General features: G+C 44.0%; 1 protein-coding gene across 2 annotated transcripts in view; it reads left to right on the plus strand.

Annotated features, from left to right (window-relative positions):
- MROH1 (maestro heat like repeat family member 1) overlaps positions 1–19,971 on the plus strand; it is a 2,204,128-nt gene that overhangs the window by 1,770,095 nt on the left and 414,062 nt on the right. For both annotated transcript variants that reach the window (XM_086966435.1, XM_086966436.1), the window contains exon 33: positions 12,468–12,633. In XM_086966435.1, the coding sequence (XP_086822561.1) occupies positions 12,468–12,633 (166 nt within the window). The remainder of the gene's footprint in view (positions 1–12,467; positions 12,634–19,971) is intronic.

A 19,971-nucleotide genomic window follows, 5' to 3' on the forward strand; every position in this document is an offset into this window, starting at 1 on the left:
TGTACTGATTGGCCCATAATACTTACTGATGTCATTCTTGGGCCTTTGCTTCCTAACTCGCCTAACATAACACCCAGAAGGGCACCTTCGATGTGTGATGCACTCGACATAACGATGCCAGAGGGACCAACTAAAAAAAGTCTTGTCAGTAAAACAGGCTTTTTTAAATGCACCTCCTGTCGTGCTTGCACTTTTGCCAGGAACAGTACCCATTATGTCACAGCATTCAGCACTACACCTATTCCCGTTCGTGAACATCTCACCTGTAGGTCAGAGTTCGTTGTATATAAATTGAAATGTACGTGCAATCTCGAGTACATTGGAAGTACTAAGCTTCCTGTACACTAACGCATTCTGCAGCACATTCATGCGATTGTAAATAGCGATAACAGTTACCCTGTTGCTAGACATTTCCGTTCAGTTCATGATAAAAAGCTCAAAGATTTTGAATATACCGTTTTATGTTCGGTATCTCAACCCGGCCGTGGTGGGGACCGCATGAAGCTACTAAGGCAGAAGGAATCACATCTGATATTGTCCTTAGATGCCAAGGCCCCTAATGGGCTAAACTTAACAGAGGATCTGAGCAATTTCTTAAGAACTGTTCTACTCATTGCAATGTACTTGGTCCCCATTAATGCCTATGATGTTCTCTAGTTCTGTATATCTTAAGATCTGTTTTTTCTTTCTCTATTATATTGTTTTCATTTCTTGGTTGGCCGCATGGCTGTTACATTTTCTTGATTTAGTCTGGTGTTTACCTTGAATATTTATCAATAGATAACAACTTGTTAGGTACTGCTATTCCCAGATTAGAGATTTATAGAATTGACTATATTGATTCATTCTGTCATTTTCTTTAGTTGTGGCCTTTTGTTATATATTAAACAATTCTTATTGTTTATTTTTACACTTTTCCTTTCAGTATTTTGACACCACAGTTCCTTCTCTATTCTCCTGTTTTATTTTCTATTGTGCAGACAGTATTTTTCACTGCTATCATTACAATGTGATCATTCATGTTATTTGACTATCGATCCGATGTCATAACTTGGATACTTTGTTTCTAGTTATTCACTGTGAACACCCATTATTCTTTTCATTCTATGGCACTATGTCGTTATTCCTTTTGATGATTAGTTTTGTTAGTTCACAATGAAACAGGAGGTTAAATTACATTTATGTAAAAAAAGAACAAATTGTCCATTAATGAATTTATTATTCCCCAATATGCACTGTATATTTAATGTTTGCTATTTCATGGTTTTTTTTATGATCACATTTTCAACATATGAACTATCAGTTTGACTTTGTTAATACTAGTCTGACCCTTATGATTTTGTGCACTTGCTTGTCAGTTAGTCCTTTCACCATTTTCATGATGAATTGTAGAGAAGGCGTGTACACTTTTTTTGTATTGTCCCACTTTTATTTTTACTATATAAGTCTCTCAGTGTTTTGGGCGCGCTATGTGAACAAGCTCCCTGGTGGAGTGAAACGCGTCATCTTCATTTAATAAACCGTCATCCTGCAAACTCATTTGAGGATTTATTGTTTCCTGGCTCTACTTCGCTGTACTGTGTGAGGCTCAGGAGGTCCAGACCTAACAAGTTCCGCCGTCCATTGACGGAACAAGGACTGCTTTTTATATATATATATATATATATATATATCTGTCTGTTTTGTAGACAGATTTCGGTACCGTCCATTATACCAACTGGATAATATATTCTTTTGAGATTTTCATGGGTTGGGCTCAAGCACATAAAAATGTTACGATTCATTTCACCAGGGAAGTAATGTGGAACTGAGTGCAGCAGAGCCCTTGTAAGCTGATCTCACCACCAGGAAAATACATTTCTTGTTATGCGGTAAATTATTGCTCTCCTCTCTCCCCAATGCAGCTCCGGTGAAGTGGAGCGGCTACACCGGTATGTATGTATACATATGTGCATGTGTGTATATATATATATATATATGTATTTATATATGTATGTGTATGTGTATGTTTTCAAACAAAAGAATCCTGCAAGACTCCCATCGGTGAACCAGATTCTCCACAGCACACACGAAGATTGCTTCTTTTTAAAGGTACTTTAATGTAACAACACCATTAGTGCAACGTGTAAGGACGGTCAACGCGTTTCGGCGGATGCCTTCAACTGGACTTGTGTGTGTATGTATATATCTGATCAAGGATACTTTGTTATCCGAAACGCGTCTGACGAGGATTTAATTAATCAAGACCTGCCAAACCACATAAATCGGTGTCCATTTCCCTTCTTCTGAAGCATAGCTGGCTGGAGTGCGAAAGATGATTTGGGGAATACTGTTTGGGGAAATATGTGTATGTATAATATGAGAAAGCACGAGATGTTCTCAAAAAAATGCTTTACAGGTACAAAAGAGAAGGCTTGATCTCGACTCAGGAGTTTAAGTTCCTAGATGTAGAACATCCAGTGATGCCCAGACTATATTTAATCCCTAAAATTCACAAGGAAACTTTACCTGTTCCAGGAAGACCGATTATATCGGCCATTGACAGCATGGCGGAACATATTGCTATCTACGTGGATTACTTTTTGCAAGGTCTAGTCAAGGATCTACCCACCTATGTGAAGGACACAGGAGACTTTCTGTGCAAGATAAAAAATACTCCATGGACATCTGACTCCTTACTCATTGCCCTTGATATAGAGTCTCTCTATACTAGTATTGAACATAAGGGACTTCTGGCAGGTGAACATTTTTTAGGGACCAGACCCCTCAATTTTTACAATCATAATAAGATGATTTTGGAGTTTATCACATGGAGTCTTAATAACAATTTCTTTATCTTTGGCAAAGATATTTATCTGCAGAAAAGGGGTGTTGCTATGGGGGCCTGTTTCTCTCCCAGCTATGCGTGCTTGCACATAGGCTGGTGGGAGAAGCAGGTCCTCATGGGAAAACATCAGAATATCTATTCACAACACATAGTGCAATGGATAAGATTCATTGATGATGTTTTTATGATTTAGAGAGGGGATGAGGCTAGTGCCATTAACTTTATTAAACTACTTAACATCAATCAAGAAAATTTGAAATTCACGTATAAAATGAGCAAACAAACTATTGAATTTCTAGATGTTAAAGTTTTTGTGAAACATAACAAAATTGCTACCACTCTTTTCAGAAAAAAGACGGCAGGGAATTCAGTTCTCCATGCCAGCAGTGCACATCCTCGCCATGTTGTTGACAACATCCCCTATGGGGAGTTGCTCCGGATCAAAAGGATCTGCAGTACAGAGGAAGAACTGACAGTTTGCACAACCCTAGCTCTCAAAAGATTTAAAGACAGGGGTTATAGTGACAGGGTGCTAAAAATTGCTGCTGACAAATCAAAGGAAAGATCAAGAGAATCCTTATTGTATCCATCAGCAGCTCCCTGCCTAGAAAATACCAACAGTGACGACAATTCCAATCTAAGATTCATGACATGTATATATGTGTATGTATATGTATGCATATATGTGTATATCCACCACGGTCGCTCCCCCAGCTCTTGCTCCACGGAAGCCTTGTGCTCGCTGCCTGCCTTGACTGCTGCCTGCATTGTCCTGCTGACTGCCGCCCTGCGAGAGCGCATAGACCACTTGACTGCGCTGGGTATCGTTTCTACTCGCACTGCCTGCCTACGAATTTGCATAACGCCGAGCGCTTGTTATTGTCTGCGCTCGCACTGCATTGACCTGTATGTAGTGGCATATGTTTTTATAAGCGTAGCGTGCATTCATTTGCTCATTAACTCTGTGCCTGTGTCTTGGACTGAAGCTCCGGCAGTGCCCCACTTTCGTTTCCTTTTATTTATTTATTTATTTATTTATTTATTTATAGTGTTTTATATAGCGCGGACAAGACCCGTGGGTATCAGAGCGCTTTACATATGAGATTACAGATTGACAATAAGCAATTATAACAGCAAACATATATGAAGGTAGAAGGCGATATACTATCTAGGATGGTTACAAACTGACATATGAAGTTAATAACTTGACATTATAGTAGCAATTATAACAACAAAAACAAATATGGAATGAAGGAGGCAATATGCTATCTAGGGTGATTGAGTAAATATATTCTTAACGCCTGATCACTTAGCGATAAGTGGTGCATATGGTTTAGGTTGTGCCATAGTCGTACAGTCAAGTTCGATGAGGTAGGATTGTAAATTATTATCAGAGCAGTGTCAGAGTAATTACCAAAGGGTAAAATGGGTATAGCTAGTTGTAACGATCATAAATATTCACATGACAAGATAGGGGTAGTAACTTTGGTGTGATACATAGTGCAGATAACACCTAAATATGAGGTAGCGATAGGGTGTACAGCCGAAGCTTGAGTTATAGTCATAGTCATAACTAGAGTGTTTAGACATTTGTCTTATTGGTCTTCCAATTGTTTATGATGGCTCCCGTCATCTTTGGCATAAAAAAAAAAAAGTTTGCGCCACTGGTCTGTGGTCATCTCTATGTAGGGTATTTACTCATCATATGGCTTTTCAGTTCCCTTTTAAATGCTGCAATATTTTGAATCTTCCTGATATAGGGTGGGAGTGAATTCCAGACTCTGGGGGCGGCTCCCGAAAAAGCTCGGTCATAGGTCTTTTTTTTCCGGAAGAAGGCCGGCCGTAGGAGCAACTCTTTAGCGCTTCTCGTTGATCTGTTACCTCCCGATAGCTTGATTTTCTTGGCTAGATATCTTGGCGTGTTGTAGTGGACCGCTTTGTGTGTAATACAGGCCATCTTCATTTTAATTCTAGCATCATAGGGTAACCAGTTTAGTGCCTTCAGGTGGGGAGATATGTGATCAAATTTCCTCGTTCCCGTGATAAGTCTTGCCGCTGCATTGAGACAGGCTTTTAGCGGGGCAGTGGATGTTTTTGGTAGGCCAGCTAACGTAGTGCAGCCATATTCGATCCTTGAGATAACTAGCGATTGGATCGCAAGTTTTAGATCTGTTTCTGAGATAAAGGGTTTAAGTTTCCTTAGATAGTTCAAATGGAAACGGGCGCTCTTAGCCATTGCATTGATGTGTTCTTTCATGTCTAGGTTCTCGTCTAGTGTAATTCCTAGAGATTTGGCTGAATTAACAAGTGTCGGAGTGCAGTTAAGCGCAGTTATCATTTTAGCCCATTCCTTTACCTCTGGTTGACTTCTTGTCGGTGAGATTAACAGGAATTCTGTTTTGTTGGCGTTAAGTTTCAAATGGTTGGCTGTTAGCCAATGCAACGCTTTCTTTAGAGTTTCATTCATAAGGTCAATGTCATCACTGCAGGCAATCTTCATGTATATTTGTGTGTCGTCTGCGTACATGTGGTAGGAGATCTGTGTATTCCGAAGGATCTCTGTGAGAGGTTCTACATATAAGTTGAAGAGATCTGGGGATAGCGTTGAACCTTGAGGGACCCCTATTGTGTTAGGGCAAGGGGAGGAGATTGCTTGGTCGACCAGGAATAGCTGAGTCCTGTTCTGCAGGAAGGAGTTAAACCACTTCCAAACATTTCCAGATAGACCCATCCTGTCGTGTAGTCTGGTCATCAGTATCTCATGGTTTACCGTGTCAAATGCCGATGACAAGTCTAGTAGAATCAGTAGGCATGCATGATTTTGGTCAAGGGCTTGTAGGGCGTCATCAACAATATGTAATATCGCAGTTTCAGTACTGTGTCCTGTTCTGAAACCTGATTGGCAGTCATCTAATAGTGAGAACTTAGCGATGTGTTGACTCAGTTGGCCTTGCACGCATTTCTCAATAAGTTTGGCCAGTAAAGGGATGTTGGTCACTGGTCGATAATTATTTGGGTCAGTTGCATCCGCTGTCGGTTTTTTGATGATGGGAACTACCTGCCCCATTTTTAGGCAGTCAGGGCGGCCATTTGGTTTTGCTTGTAGTCCCACCCGTGTCTCCTCCTCCCAGACCCCGCCTCCCACCTGACCCTCCCACACACTGATACACAACAGTAGCCCCGTCCTCTCTTTCCCTGTGACCGTCTGGACTCCCTCCACCACGGTCGCTCCCCCAGCTCTTGCTCCACGGAAGCCTTGTGCTCGCTGCCTGCCTTGACTGCTGCCTGCATTGTCCTGCTGACTGCCGCCCTGCGAGAGCGCATAGACCACTTGACTGTGCTGGGTATCGTTTCTACTCGCACTGCCTGCCTACGAATTTGCATAACGCCGAGCGCTTGTTATTGTCTGCGCTCGCACTGCATTGACCTGTATGTAGTGGCATATGTTTTTATAAGCGTAGCGTGCATTCATTTGCTCATTAACTCTGTGCCTGTGTCTTGGACTGAAGCTCCGGCAGTGCCCCACTTTCGTTTCCTTTCTGGGCGGCCATTTGGTTTTGCTTGTAGTCCCACCCGTGTCTCCTCCTCCCAGACCCCGCCTCCCACCTGACCCTCCCACGCTCCGCCCCCTCCACTCTTCATTTATGGCCACATGCCCCCACGCGCAGCGTCCACGCGCTTCGGACACGCCGAAGGTGCGCCAAAGGTAAGCCCGTCTACGCCCGTCCGCGCCTGGACCGCGCCCAGCGCCAGACCCCCTGCCCCTCGCGCTGCCCAGCCCCCCCGCGTTACCTACGATGCCGCCACCCTCCTAGCCCTTAACCCCGGTCGCGCCCCCAACTGCGTCCAAGCCGCTCCTGGACGCACCCATGGACCGTTCTCCTGCTTCTCCTGCAAATTTAGCGGCACCGACAACATCTCCGCTACGACCACACCACAGATTCCCGACCCCAACCACCTAGAATGCATCCTTCTCAACACCCGCTCGGTCCACAGGCACGCCATTGACCTTTGGAACCTACTAGACACCATCTCTCCTGACGTCGCCTTCCTAACGGAAACATGGATGAACGCTTCCTCCGCCCCTGACATCGCCATCGCTATCCCTGATAACTATAAGATCACACGCAAGGACCGCACCGACCATACAGGAGGTGGAATCGCTATCGTCCATAAGAAATCCATCCGCATCTCAACCAGCTCTGACGTCAATCTCGCCAACTCCGAACACCTTCACTTCCAGATCCACATCGACCCCAAGACCACACTCAGAGGCACCCTCCTCTACAGACCACCTGGACCACGCACAAAATTCAGTGAAGACATCACAGACTTCATCACCCCACACGCGCTCCCCTCCAAAGACTACATCCTTCTGGGAGACCTCAACTTCCACCTTGAAAAGATCAACGACCGCAACACCGCCACCCTCTTAGACAACCTCGCCAACCTCGGACTTAAACAACTGGTCACTTCCCCCACCCACATCGCAGGTCACACTCTCGACCCCATCTTCACCTCCAGCAACCATGTCTCCTTCAGCCACACTACGGATCTCCTCTGGACTGACCACAGCTGCGTTCACTTCACCTACAACAAGCCGAAACCCAGCATCCACCTCCAACCAACTCTACAAAGAAACTGGAACAAAATCACCACAGAGCAGATCTCCACATCACTCCTTCAAACCTCCCCAGCCCCCTCTTCTAACGCCAACGAAGCCGCCTCCAACCTCACCCTTTGGCTATCCAACACCGCCGACACCTTAGCACCACTGAAAAAACGTCAACACAAACTTGGCATCAAGAAGGCCTCATGGTTCAACGACGACCTCAAGAAATCCAAGAAACTGTGCCGCTCCCTTGAAAAGGCCTGGAAAAAAGACCCATCCACCAGCAACAAGGACGCCTTCAAAAGCGCCATCCGTACTCACCACCAACTGATCCGAAAAGCCAAGAAAACAGCATTCAAAGATCGACTTGACAACAACGCCCACAACAGCAAGGAACTTTTCAACATCGTCAAGGAATTTTCCAACCCCTCGGCCAACTCCAACGACATCACCCCCTCTCAAACCCTCTGCGATTCCCTAGCCTCTTTTTTTCCACAACAAGATTGCTGACATCCACAACAGCTTTGACAACCAACCCGGAAGCCAACCCACCCTACCATCAGCTGACCACCTTCCCCCCGTTAACACCCTTAACGCCTGGAACCCAATCTCCACTGAGGACACCATCCGCCTGATGAATTCCATCCACTCTGGATCCCCCACAGACCCATGCCCCCACCACATCTTCAACAAAGCAGACTCCGTCATAGCTCCGCACCTCCGAGACGTCATCAACTGCTCCTTCAACTCCACTACCTTCCCAGAAGATTGGAAACACGCTGAACTCACCGCCCTTCTGAAAAAACCAACAGCAGACCCCACCGAACTCAAAAACTACCGCCCCATCTCGCTTCTTCCATTCCCGGCCAAAGTCATCGAGAAAGCTGTCAACAACCAGCTCGCCGCCTTCCTCGAAGCCAACAAATCACTCGATCCCTCACAATCTGGCTTCCGAGCCAAACACAGCACTGAGACCGCCCTCATCGCAGCAACAGACGACATTCGAACTCTACTGGACAATGGAGACACAGTCGCCCTCATCCTCCTCGACCTCTCTGCAGCCTTCGACACAGTCTGCCACAGCACCCTTTTACAACGCCTCAGAAACATCGGAATCCAAGGAAAGGCACTGGAATGGATCACCTCGTTCCTCACCGGAAGAACCCAGAGAGTCCGCCTCCCACCATTCAAGTCCGAGGCCTCTGAAATCATCTGCGGCGTACCACAAGGATCCTCACTCAGTCCCACCCTCTTCAACGTATACATGAGCCCCCTCGCGGCCATCGCCCGCCAACACAACCTCAACATCATCTCTTACGCGGATGACACTCAACTGATCCTATCTCTCACCAAGGACCCCAGCACCGCTAAAACTAACCTACACGAAGGAATGAAAGAAGTCGCCGAATGGATGAAACAAAGCCGTCTGAAACTGAACTCAGACAAAACAGAAGTCCTCATCTTAGGTAAATCCCCCTCTGCATGGGACGACTCCTGGTGGCCGGAAGCCCTCGGAAATGCACCCATCCCGACAGACCACGCACGGAACCTTGGCGTCATCCTTGATTCTTCACTCTCAATGAACAGACAAGTCAGCGCCGTATCCTCTTCCTGCTTTAACATTCTTCGCATGCTCAGAAAAACATTTCGCTGGATCCCCTCCGAAACAAGGAAAACAGTCACCCACGCTCTGGTCACGAGCCGACTGGACTACGGAAACACCCTCTACGCAGGTACCACCGCTAAACTCCAGAAGAAACTACAACGAATCCAAAACGCCTCAGCCAGGCTCATATTAGACATCCCACGCAACGAACACATCTCTGGTCACCTTAAAGACCTCCACTGGCTACCCGTCAATAAGAGGATCACTTTCCGACTGCTTACCCACGCACACAAATCACTCTACGACATCGGACCAGATTGCCTCAACTCTCGACTATCCTTCTACACCCCCTCCCGCCAACTTCGCTCTTCCAGCCAAGCCTTCGCCACTGTACCTCGCATCAACAAGACCACCATGGGAGGCAGATCCTTCTCATACCTGGCTGCCAAAACATGGAACTCACTCCCCGCTTACCTTCGCCTCACCCAGAATCACCTAGCGTTCAGAAAGCAGCTTAAAACGTGGATATTTGACAAATAATCCACCTCCCCTTCCTAAGCGCCTTGAAACCCTCTGGGTATGTAGTGCGCTATATAAATGTTATGACTTGACTTGACTTGACTAAGTATATGCAAGTACATGTATGTGTATATGTCTGTGTGTATGTATGTAAGTATATGTATATATGTATGTGTATATCTATGTAAGTACATGTATATATGTATGTATATATGCATGTATGTATATATCTATATGTATATGTGTGTATGTATATATATATATATATATATATATATGTGTATGTGTATGTATTATGACTATGTATATATGGATTTGGGCATTGTTTGTTCATTATTTTTGGCATATTCCTATCCGGATAATTACCATCTTTTCATCTCTACAGGTTCTATGTGTTGTGAGTCCCTCGTAGTGGTTATCTTATCTAATGATGTTTTCTCCAAGAATAGGCTTTGATCTGCATCAGTTTTTGTTCTTGGATTGGTCTTTCTGACTTTACAATGAATGCGTTTAGTCGTCTAAGCTGTAATGCGGATGATTTCTAGAACTTATTTTTCTGGATTTCTTAGGAAAGGTTCTTTTGAATACTTCCTTAATGGTGTAGGTAACTGTAGTTTACAAGTTATTCGTTATTGCCTCTGGAGTCCATAGGCTCATTTCACCGTTTAGGGGTCAGATACTACTGTCCTACTGTTGTCTTCTGACACAGTGTTATTCAACTACCCTCTGGCATGTTTTTTTTCCGTGCCTGTGGGTTTGCTTTATTTATATTCCCTCTAGTCCTTGCCACAGCTCATGCTCATTTTCTTCTAATTCCTACATACGTATGGTCTACTGTTAAATTCGACCATCTGGTTCTCTCTGAGAACATTTGGTGTTTAGTTTGCAGCATAGCTGTTATTTAATAAAAAAATTAAGGAATCTCCGGCTAGATGTCTCCATTAGATAAACAAGCTACGTAACTTCAGTAAAGCATTATCTGGTAGAGACCTAGTCTAGCCACAGATTTCTTAACGCCCTGTCCTTCCTCCCCACTCTGCGAACGATTTGTAGTGTAAGAGGTATTTGCTTTTACAACCCTGATTTATACACAAGTGGTCAGTGTTCAAGTAGCTATGTGCTTCGTTGAACTATTTTATTTTTCCTTATAGACCTAATCTTGGAGTAAGGATTGTACCCTCCTTCAGCACCGGTTTTGTACTCAATTGAGCATTCTTTCATGTACTTGGGTGATTCGAGAACCATTTGTTCTTACCTTGTAGATCTTGACTTGATATTGCCATACCGTTCATTTCTGTTTTCTATTTATTCTTTCAAAGATACATTTTGGCACACTTTTTCCACAGCCAGTTCCTATAGTGGCTCCACATTTTGGCGTGGAAGGTTTCACGGAAGAAATTAATGTCTGTGCTCCAGAGGGGCTTATATGACTCCGCTGATGTCACAACCGGAGTCAACCTCATCATCGAGTCGTACGATGCCGTCCCCCGGCGTGCAGAGGTAATGCTGAAACATCATCCTCATCAGAAATCTTTATTCGGCTATATTCCAAGCCATAAAAGAATGCAACATACAAGGATACAAAAAGGTCTAAATGTAGCCATCATAAAATTAATACAGATATAAAACTCTCAAAATATGCATCACTAATCTACACAAGACAATATTTGAGTTCATGTTAATAAAAAAGACAATCATTGTACACTAGGCTTAAAAATGGCGATTTAAATGACATTATCACCAGAAACCTAACCTCATTTTCCAACAATGTTCCGAAGTCGAACTGCAGAGGAGATATATTTGTAGACTATTGAACAACTAAATTCGTCCTGTAAAAGCTGAAGGTGATACAGTGCAGCCTGACATTTACTTATATTTAAAACATTTTAAAGTGGGATTAAAAAGGCACGCCTAGGGTTAATATAAAGTTTGCAGAAGAACATAAAGTGCAACGTGCTCTGCCTTGTTTGCGAATCACATGGGCATACATTCAGGCTAGCGTCAGAAAATTCAGTTCTTGGGTATGAGACCAATAAGTGTGAGATTCCGAACTGAATGCTGAAATATCTCCGGATCCAGTCTGACGCCTGGGGAGAATTAACAAGTTAAGGAATCGGGTGCCAGACCATGTCTCTACTAGATTATGTGTTACCGAAGGTAAGTAACTTCTTCAACTCTGCACCTGTATCTCCAAACTATCCCCACTAGTACAGAAATAGTCAGCCTTCACAGGAGGTTCTTAGTTGTATCGATTTAGTGAACCATCAAGAGTCCTCAAATGTTATCACTCTTAATATGTGAATACATAATATTCCAAAGATCGTATTTTGTTTAAATAATCCTTTATTACTTTTGAATGCACCGTACACATCCACCACGTGTTCCTGGCAAAAAACCCTTTTCAAGGCTTAAAGATAGATGATGTTTAGATGTCCATCATTTGCCCCTTTTCCGGTATCAGCAATAATCCAAGCACTTTTGTTCTTTCCCTTGAATATGTTATTTGAAAATCCCACTAAACACTCACCACACAGTGTTTCCTGGAAGAACATCAATGGGAAAACCTTAAGTTTTCATTCCTGGAGTAGTTGATGTTACTGCTGTTCATGTTGACTTTTGAACTTTCATCAAGGGAAATGCATCACATGGGGCAGAGCTAGGATTACAGGTACCTAATATTTCCATTTAGCATACTATACCTATTAAGATGAGTGATTTAGGACTAGATTCTTGTTAAGAAATTTCAATTTGCAGTATCTGAATTGGGGCGACACCACATGCTTTTTCCTTTATTTTTCCTCATGTTTACTTTGCATTAAGAAACAGATAAATTGTAGTACGAATGTCTAGAAATTAATATTCAAGTTTGACAGAATTCATTGTTATCTTTTTCTCAATACCAGTGATACTTGTGTACTGTGGAAAGCACTAGCAACAGATCCAAACCTGACCACCCAAGTCCTGGAGTTGCTGCTGGAAAAGCTCACAGGCGATGTTCCTTACAAAGAGAGCAAGGTTTCCTTACTAAGTAGCAGTACTGGACGAATAGCCACCGTTCAGCCTCTTGCTGTAAGTCGTTTTTTTGTCTGACTTCTTCCTGTCACTGATGTTCTATACTAAGCTTCTCCAATGAGTAGCTTATGAACTACTGGTAGATCTTCTGCTACCTATAAGTAACCCTCCTTATACAGTAGTATAGAGCCCGTCATAATAAATTAGAAGCTTTTGCTTACATGAATTATTCTTTGTGCGCCAATATTGGTACGTGTGTTATAAGAAAAAAGTGTGTATTTTCCGTGCTCATAAGCTGCTCTTTGGAGAAAATGACTTAATTTGCAAAACATATTTAAAGCTGATATTTAAGTGTTAAATCATGACGTGCTGGAAGATTTATTACTAATATTGTTATCTCGGTCTCAAGGACACTGCAGACGCTGTTAATGTATACCCCAATAGAGTCATTTAACAGATAAAGCATTTTTTATATTACTTATGATATCTGTGCCTGATCATCGGAGGTGAATTCAGCTGGTAATCTTGCGTATGGTGACCACTAATGTAATCTTTTCTGATGTGGTCAGTATTACAACTCTAATAATATTAGTAGCTCAGGATGATTTTAATGAGCAGAAAAGTTTGGAGACCCCAGATCTATACTATTAATGAATTAGGACCAAAATTAATTCTCACAATTGTATAACCAGTATCTGTTGGTGGTCTACAAACACCCTATTGCTACATACTTCTCTGTCTTTCACATGAGGCCACTGATCTCTTTCCTTCCTGGCCATGCTCTCCAGCTCTCTAATACCCTCAGTACGCATCTTCTCATATCTCGTATTACATGGGGGATTATTTATTGTGGATATATGTTGATACCACGCATACTTTTAGCACACATACCATTACCACGCATTTTTTACAACGCAAGACCCATTACCACGGATACCTTTACAATGCATTACACTACAACACAGGTACTATTACAACGCATACCATTACAACGTAAGTATAGGTAAGTATATAATATTTTAAAATAATGTAATTAATAATAGTATAATTAGTTTAATTAATTAATAATTATTTTATTATTAAATATTTTAATTAATTATATTAATTTTTATTTATTATTTTTTATATATATATATATATATATAAATACCCCTGTGCCCCAAAACCCAAACCCAACCCTGAAACCTAAAAATACCCCTGTACCCCAAAACACAAACCCAGCCCTAAAACTTAAAAATACCCCTGTACCCCAAAACCCAAACCCAACCCTGAAACCTAAAAATACCCCTGTACCCCAAAACCCAAACCCAGCCCTGAAACCTAAAAATACCCCTGTACCCCAAAACCCAAACACAGCCCTAAAACCTAAAAATACCCCTGTACCCCAAAACCCAAACCCAGCCCTGAAACCTAAAAATACCCCTGTACCCCAAAACCCAAACCCAACCCTGAAACCTAAAAATACCCCTGTACCCCAAAACCAGCCCTGAAACCTAAAAATACCCCTGTACCCCAAAACCCAGCCCTGAAACCTAAAAATACCCCTGAACCCCAAAACCCAGCCCTGAAACCGAAAAATACCCCTGTACCCCAAAACCCAAACCAAGCCCTGAAACCTAAAAATACCCCTGTACACCAAAACCCAAACACAGCCCTGAAACCTAAAAATACCCCTGTATCCCAAAACCCAAACCCAGCCCTGAAACCTAAAAATACCCCTGTACCCCAAAACCCAAACCCAGTCCTGAAACCTAAAAATACCCCTGTACCCCAAAACCCAAACACAGCCCTAAAACCTAAAAATACCCCAGTACCCCAAAACCCAAACCCAATACCCCTAATAAATATTATTTAAAAAAGATAAACTTACCTAAACTTACGTTGTAATGGTATGCGTTGTAATAGTACCTGCGTTGTAGAGTAATGCGTTGTAAAGGTATCCGTGGTAATGGGTCCCGCGTTGTAATAGATGCGTGGTAACAGTACTTCGTGCTAAAAGTTGCGTGCTAACAGTTACATACCATTCATTGTTCCCCTGGCAGTGTGCCAGTCTACCAGATCCCCACTAAACAGAGAGGATCACTGTGCTTTGAGAGCCAACACCACTGCGTCTATGCTGATAGCACTGAAATGCCGAGTGCATAGCATATTAAATTTGTCTGCTCAACAGACTTTCTTTTTTTTTTTTAAATAAACTTCCAAATCAAGAGTTTCTTATTGAAAAACTGCAAACATTTAAACTGGCACATTCTTCTCTCAATGCAAAGGTGTAATTTCTTTGGGTTCTTCTTCAGGGCTGCCAAGCTTTCTCTGGTCGATCCCAACAGGAAGAATGCACATTGGAGTTGTGGATGGTCTGGCGTACATTGACAGTCTTCACTATGACAGACATGTTTTCTGCTGGCCAGTGGAGACTTAGCCTTCAGAAACCAGGCATTTCTCTAAATCTAAATAGCAACAAGAAACATAGTTTGTTAGACTTCCTGCATCAGCCAAACTCTAAATTAGAACAAGCATTTGCAATGCAATGGTTTTGCCTTTGTTAAAGTTAGAGCTATTGGCATTGCTCTTGACATTATTTTTATTTGTTTTTTTAACATAAATAAATGCATTGTCATTTACAATGCCAATAGCTTAATGGACGTGGTAATAAATTAGTTGTAGCTTACTTAAAAATAAAATGTTCACAGTGTCAGAAGGAAGCAAGAGTATGGGTGTATGTAGGAAGAGCATCCAGCTGAAAATCTCATACGTCATAGAATCCCATATGTCAAAGAAAGGGCCAGTGCTGGGTGACTTGCTTTCTTTGTATGAAATGATCTGCCTGTTGCAGTTGCTGCAACTGTGATGTGGGTTTCTTGCAGCTGTGACAGGCTTGCCAACTCACAGGTTCCCGACTGTGCACCACATGGTATCGGCTTCCTTTTCAAGGTTACCCGGTGAGGAGCCGGTTCCACAAGGTGGCACGGAAGACAAGCTGGAAAACACTATGCCAAGTCTTCAGTGTCTTTGAGCAGCCAACGTCCATCAGGGTGTCTGAAAACACCCCAGGATATTAACACCAGCCTCAGCAAGCATTTTTGTTTTTTGGATGGTTGGTTGGAGGGGTGAGGGGGCACATGTGCTTCTCAGGCAGTTCTTGGCACGAAACCCCGCTAACTCTCCATGTTCGCACAGTGAAATATTTTTTTTAGGTGGCAGGTCTGCTGTGACGAATTGAAAAAGCCACAGCCACAGCTCCTGAATAAAGCAGCAGTAACTGCTGTTTTGGTATGGTTTCTTCAGGGCAGCTATACATGTTTGATCACCACAGCCAAGACCACCATGAACGGTTCGAGATTTAGCCTGTTGCCTCAGGCTCTCCCAGACATGGGGAGGTGTTCTGGATGTTGGATCCTAGTCCCGCCAATATTTGGGAAGATCGGGTGGGCTAAGCCGCCTGGCTCATACATACTTGGACTCTGTGCCCTGCCCTCTTGCAGAGCCGCCATAGCTAGCTCCCTCAGTGGCTCTCTTGCTCTCCTTCTTCGATGCCATTTGATCAGTCTGCTCTACTCCCTTTTGTTCTATGTGCTCAGTGTTTAGCCCATGCTAGAAGAAGGAGTTCCACTAAAATTGTAAATGTAGGAAAACAAAGCATTGGCAACGTCAAACGTTTAGGCTTTTGTATGTTGAAAGGTAGTATGCTAGACTGGGTAATAAACAACAGCAGTAGCAAATTGTATTGATATTTACATAATGTTTTCGAAACGGAGAGACCGATAGGGACCCGTCTCAGCACCAGCTTTTAAGAACTGCTGGTGCTGAGCATCGGCATGACCCGGCACACTTAAAATCCTGACTGTATTGGTATTTAAATAGCCCTTACCAAATCTTTAGATCGTATCGTTAGGTAGCATTTTCCCTATTCCTGTACAGGATTGATACTCAAATAGTGATTTCCATATGCTTTGCGAGGCCTAAAACACCTTCTCGAGGGTTGCGTAAGTTCCAACTGTGTTATTTATATAGCGCCAAGTAACCCAGGGTTGGATACACACGCTTCTTGTTTTCCTGAGTGGCCATCGGGTGTATGGTTGAAAGCATGTTGGTTGTAGTGTGTTCCAAGTGGTAGAAAAGTCGGGTGACTTGTGTGAGGTTGAAAGCAGATTAAGCTTGTGCATCGAACCTAAACGAGCACATATGCGTTGGTGTGTGGAAAGTGTAATATATATGTACATAGCCACACATCTAGGTGGTTAGAAGTAACAAATGTTTAATTTCCCACACGTTGCATATGCTGTACCTCTAGTTTGTGCGTGAGAGAAAACCTGCACGCCTGTCTCTAGTCCTGTAAGTGGTCTTCGTGACTTGCTAAGGTATGGCTGCCGATGATGACGTGTGTTGCAAGTTAAATAGTATTGGTAGACACCTCTTCTGTGTAAAAAAGTGAAAACTATCACCTCCTTCAGGGGTATCAGGAGGTGACGCTCCCCTCGAGCCCAAGGAACATGGATGGAGCAGGCAGGATCCTTCTCCCACGGGCAGAGTAGGTACTACAGGGCGATCCGCAGGGCAAGAGCAGCGCTCGTACACACAAGCACCCCATGGAAGTCAGCAGTGCTCGTTTCCCTCACACACAAAAATGATATCTAGTTCGCTTATCTTTGCCAACCTGTTGCTGACTCACCATTTAGCACTACAGTTAGGTTCATGTCTGAGCGCTGTGCAGTGCAAATGTAAGTACCTTTCCAGGAAACAACAATAGTGGAAAATAGAAGTGGTAAACGCCGGCTATTCCTGAATAATGAAAAGGGCAGCGTAGAGCCGATCACACGACACTATCGAACCATGATGACTACAGACAAGCAGCAGCCTGCACGCCTGGGACGGGTTCACGTGTCTTTGGATTGCTATAGCTGCAGGGTACAACAGACTCGGCCGAGCCAACGGGAGAGGAGTGTCTGCACGGTATGTGCAGAGGCGGCAGCGTTCAGCGACCCATGTTCAGACAAGGGAGTGGAGGCGGTAACGAGGGGAGAGACTCTGGCAGAACGCAACACAGCACAGGGCGTGAGTAGGGATGGAGAGACAGCACACACCGGCGATGGCGATACCGCTCAGAGCTTTACTTTGGGTCACAAAAACTCCATCATTGTATGTGTCCAACAATACATCAGCGGAAGCACTCCTTTTGGGGCTTATGTGACCGCTACAAAAAATAAATGGCTGTTAGCAGGTACAATGACAAAACTATACTTCATAAATGACAGTTGCAATCAATGGATGATGATTGGGGCTGATCAATAGCTGAATTACACTTGCAGCAATCGCTAGCTGAGCTGGGCAGAATTGTACACCTCTCAAAGAAGATCATAGTATCTATGGATGTTCGTGAGCCAAGGCATCGTTCACAGTGCAAGCTAATAGTCACAATCGCATGGGCGTCAACAGGCCAGAGAGAAAAAGAAGCATTTCTCCCTCCGCCTTTCTAATGGCCAGATATGCTCCGTTTACTCTCAGGACATATTCAGACGGCGTAAAAATGCGCTAGGGCCTGGCTTAGAGCTCTGCAGACCGTTTAAGGTAGAGGTCACTTTTGGAGGAGAAACTCGTCAACAAACTATCAATCACACCTCAGTTATGTTTAACCGACGAATGACAACGGCTCCGGGCATGCTCATCTCCCCTACCGCGGCTCCAGCGATGACGCGGCGGCTCGAGAACCACTCCTAGCGTGGCGGCACTGAGGGGGCTCGACCGCCTCAGCCAATGGGAGGGCAGCTCCTTCGTTCTTGCTCTCCGCGGCCCCGGCGAGGTCCTAAAGTTATTCTCGGCCCCGGGCAGCGGCGGCAATCAGGGAGGCAGCGTTTGCACCATAGTAGGAGGCGGCAGAGCGCTCGGGTTGCCATTAGTGCCTTACCAGATTCGGGGGCGTTCCCGAGGGCTTTTGGCTGACGTAGCGTGACGTCGCCAAAAGCCAAAAATTCTCGGGAACGCCCCCGAATCTGGTCCGGCATTGACGGACAGAGCCAACTCCCAATGGTTAGCCTCCATTTATGGAGCTAGCCAATGGGAGGAGGGGGCGTAGACCCGACTCCACACACAGATCATAAGATTTTTCCTAGCGCATGCGTACTTCGTACGCATGCATCGCTAGTCAAAACCTAAAAAAGAATAGTTGATGGACAGAATGCAGAACAATGTCATACATTCACCCCAGTACAGGGATCTGGGCCTGAATCCTTTGTTTCTTTGCTCACCATGCCATTCCAGTTTGAACCCAGCCATATGCCAATCAGTCTTGACTCTGTGCCTTATTGGAACAGTCCAGCCCGAACTGCCAAGCCAGTTCCTCACTGGACTGTAAACAAGCATCCTAGGACCGGTTTCGGGGTTTGAACCCTCATCTGCCAGGATAGCTTGACTCCAGTAGCATGAAGAGCACGGGATACACGTCTGGGCATCCCCATCACACTTGGGGTGAAAAATGAAAAAAGAACAGCTAGCCTGGCTGAAGAAGGGTGACCTACCCTGAAACCGGTCCCAGGATGCTTGTTTCCGGTCCGGGGAGGACCTGGCCTGGCAGTTCGGTCTGGACTGTTCCCATAGGGCACAGGGTCAAGACTGATTTGCATATGGCTTTGTCCAAACTAAGATGGCGTAGTGGGCAAACGAAAAATGGATTTAACCCTTGACTGGGGGAGAATATTTGCATTGTCAGCATTCCGTCCATCATTTGTTTGCTGTAACAAAACTCTAAATTAGGCCGTGTGTTCCGGGATAAATGTTGCCCACACCCACTAATCCATCTCGTATATCCATTCAACCTATCTATCAAAGCAAATATCTTTTCTCTTTCATTTTCAAGAAATCCATGACTAGCACCGCTTCACTTAACACATTTCACTATTCTACCCAATTCCTATTCTTTCACAAATCATTTGACAGATTTGCCAAATTCTCCCAGTATCTCTCCACCATCCCCACAGTTTACTTCTCCAACATTGGATCTTTTATATATTCACATGCTTGAATCATTTCCTGTCATCAGGCTGGGAATCCTCTGAACATTAAAATAACAGTATACAGTGTGGAATGGGCATAAGCCTGAAACAACATTGTATATTTAGTAACACATCCACATCATTTGAAAGAACTCAAACTTCAGCCAATGAGATAGAAGCCTAAGATTGCCTCCGCTCCCTAGATGGCACATAGTTTCGATTTCTACCGCACATCATGTTGTGAAGGAGTCCCTGGCAGAGCTCTGTTCTCACCTTTCATTGAACCTAAAATCTGTTAATCTTTCTTGATCTGCCCTGGATTTGACATAGCCCTATCCTCAGCACTGCAGTGCTGTGAGCTGTTTTTAGAGAGTATTTTATTAAATGTTGTACCAGGAAGATTTTTCAT

This window comes from Lissotriton vulgaris, chromosome 4_1 (assembly GCF_964263255.1).
Source record: "Lissotriton vulgaris chromosome 4_1, aLisVul1.2, whole genome shotgun sequence".
Taxonomy (NCBI): Eukaryota; Metazoa; Chordata; class Amphibia; order Caudata; family Salamandridae; genus Lissotriton; species Lissotriton vulgaris.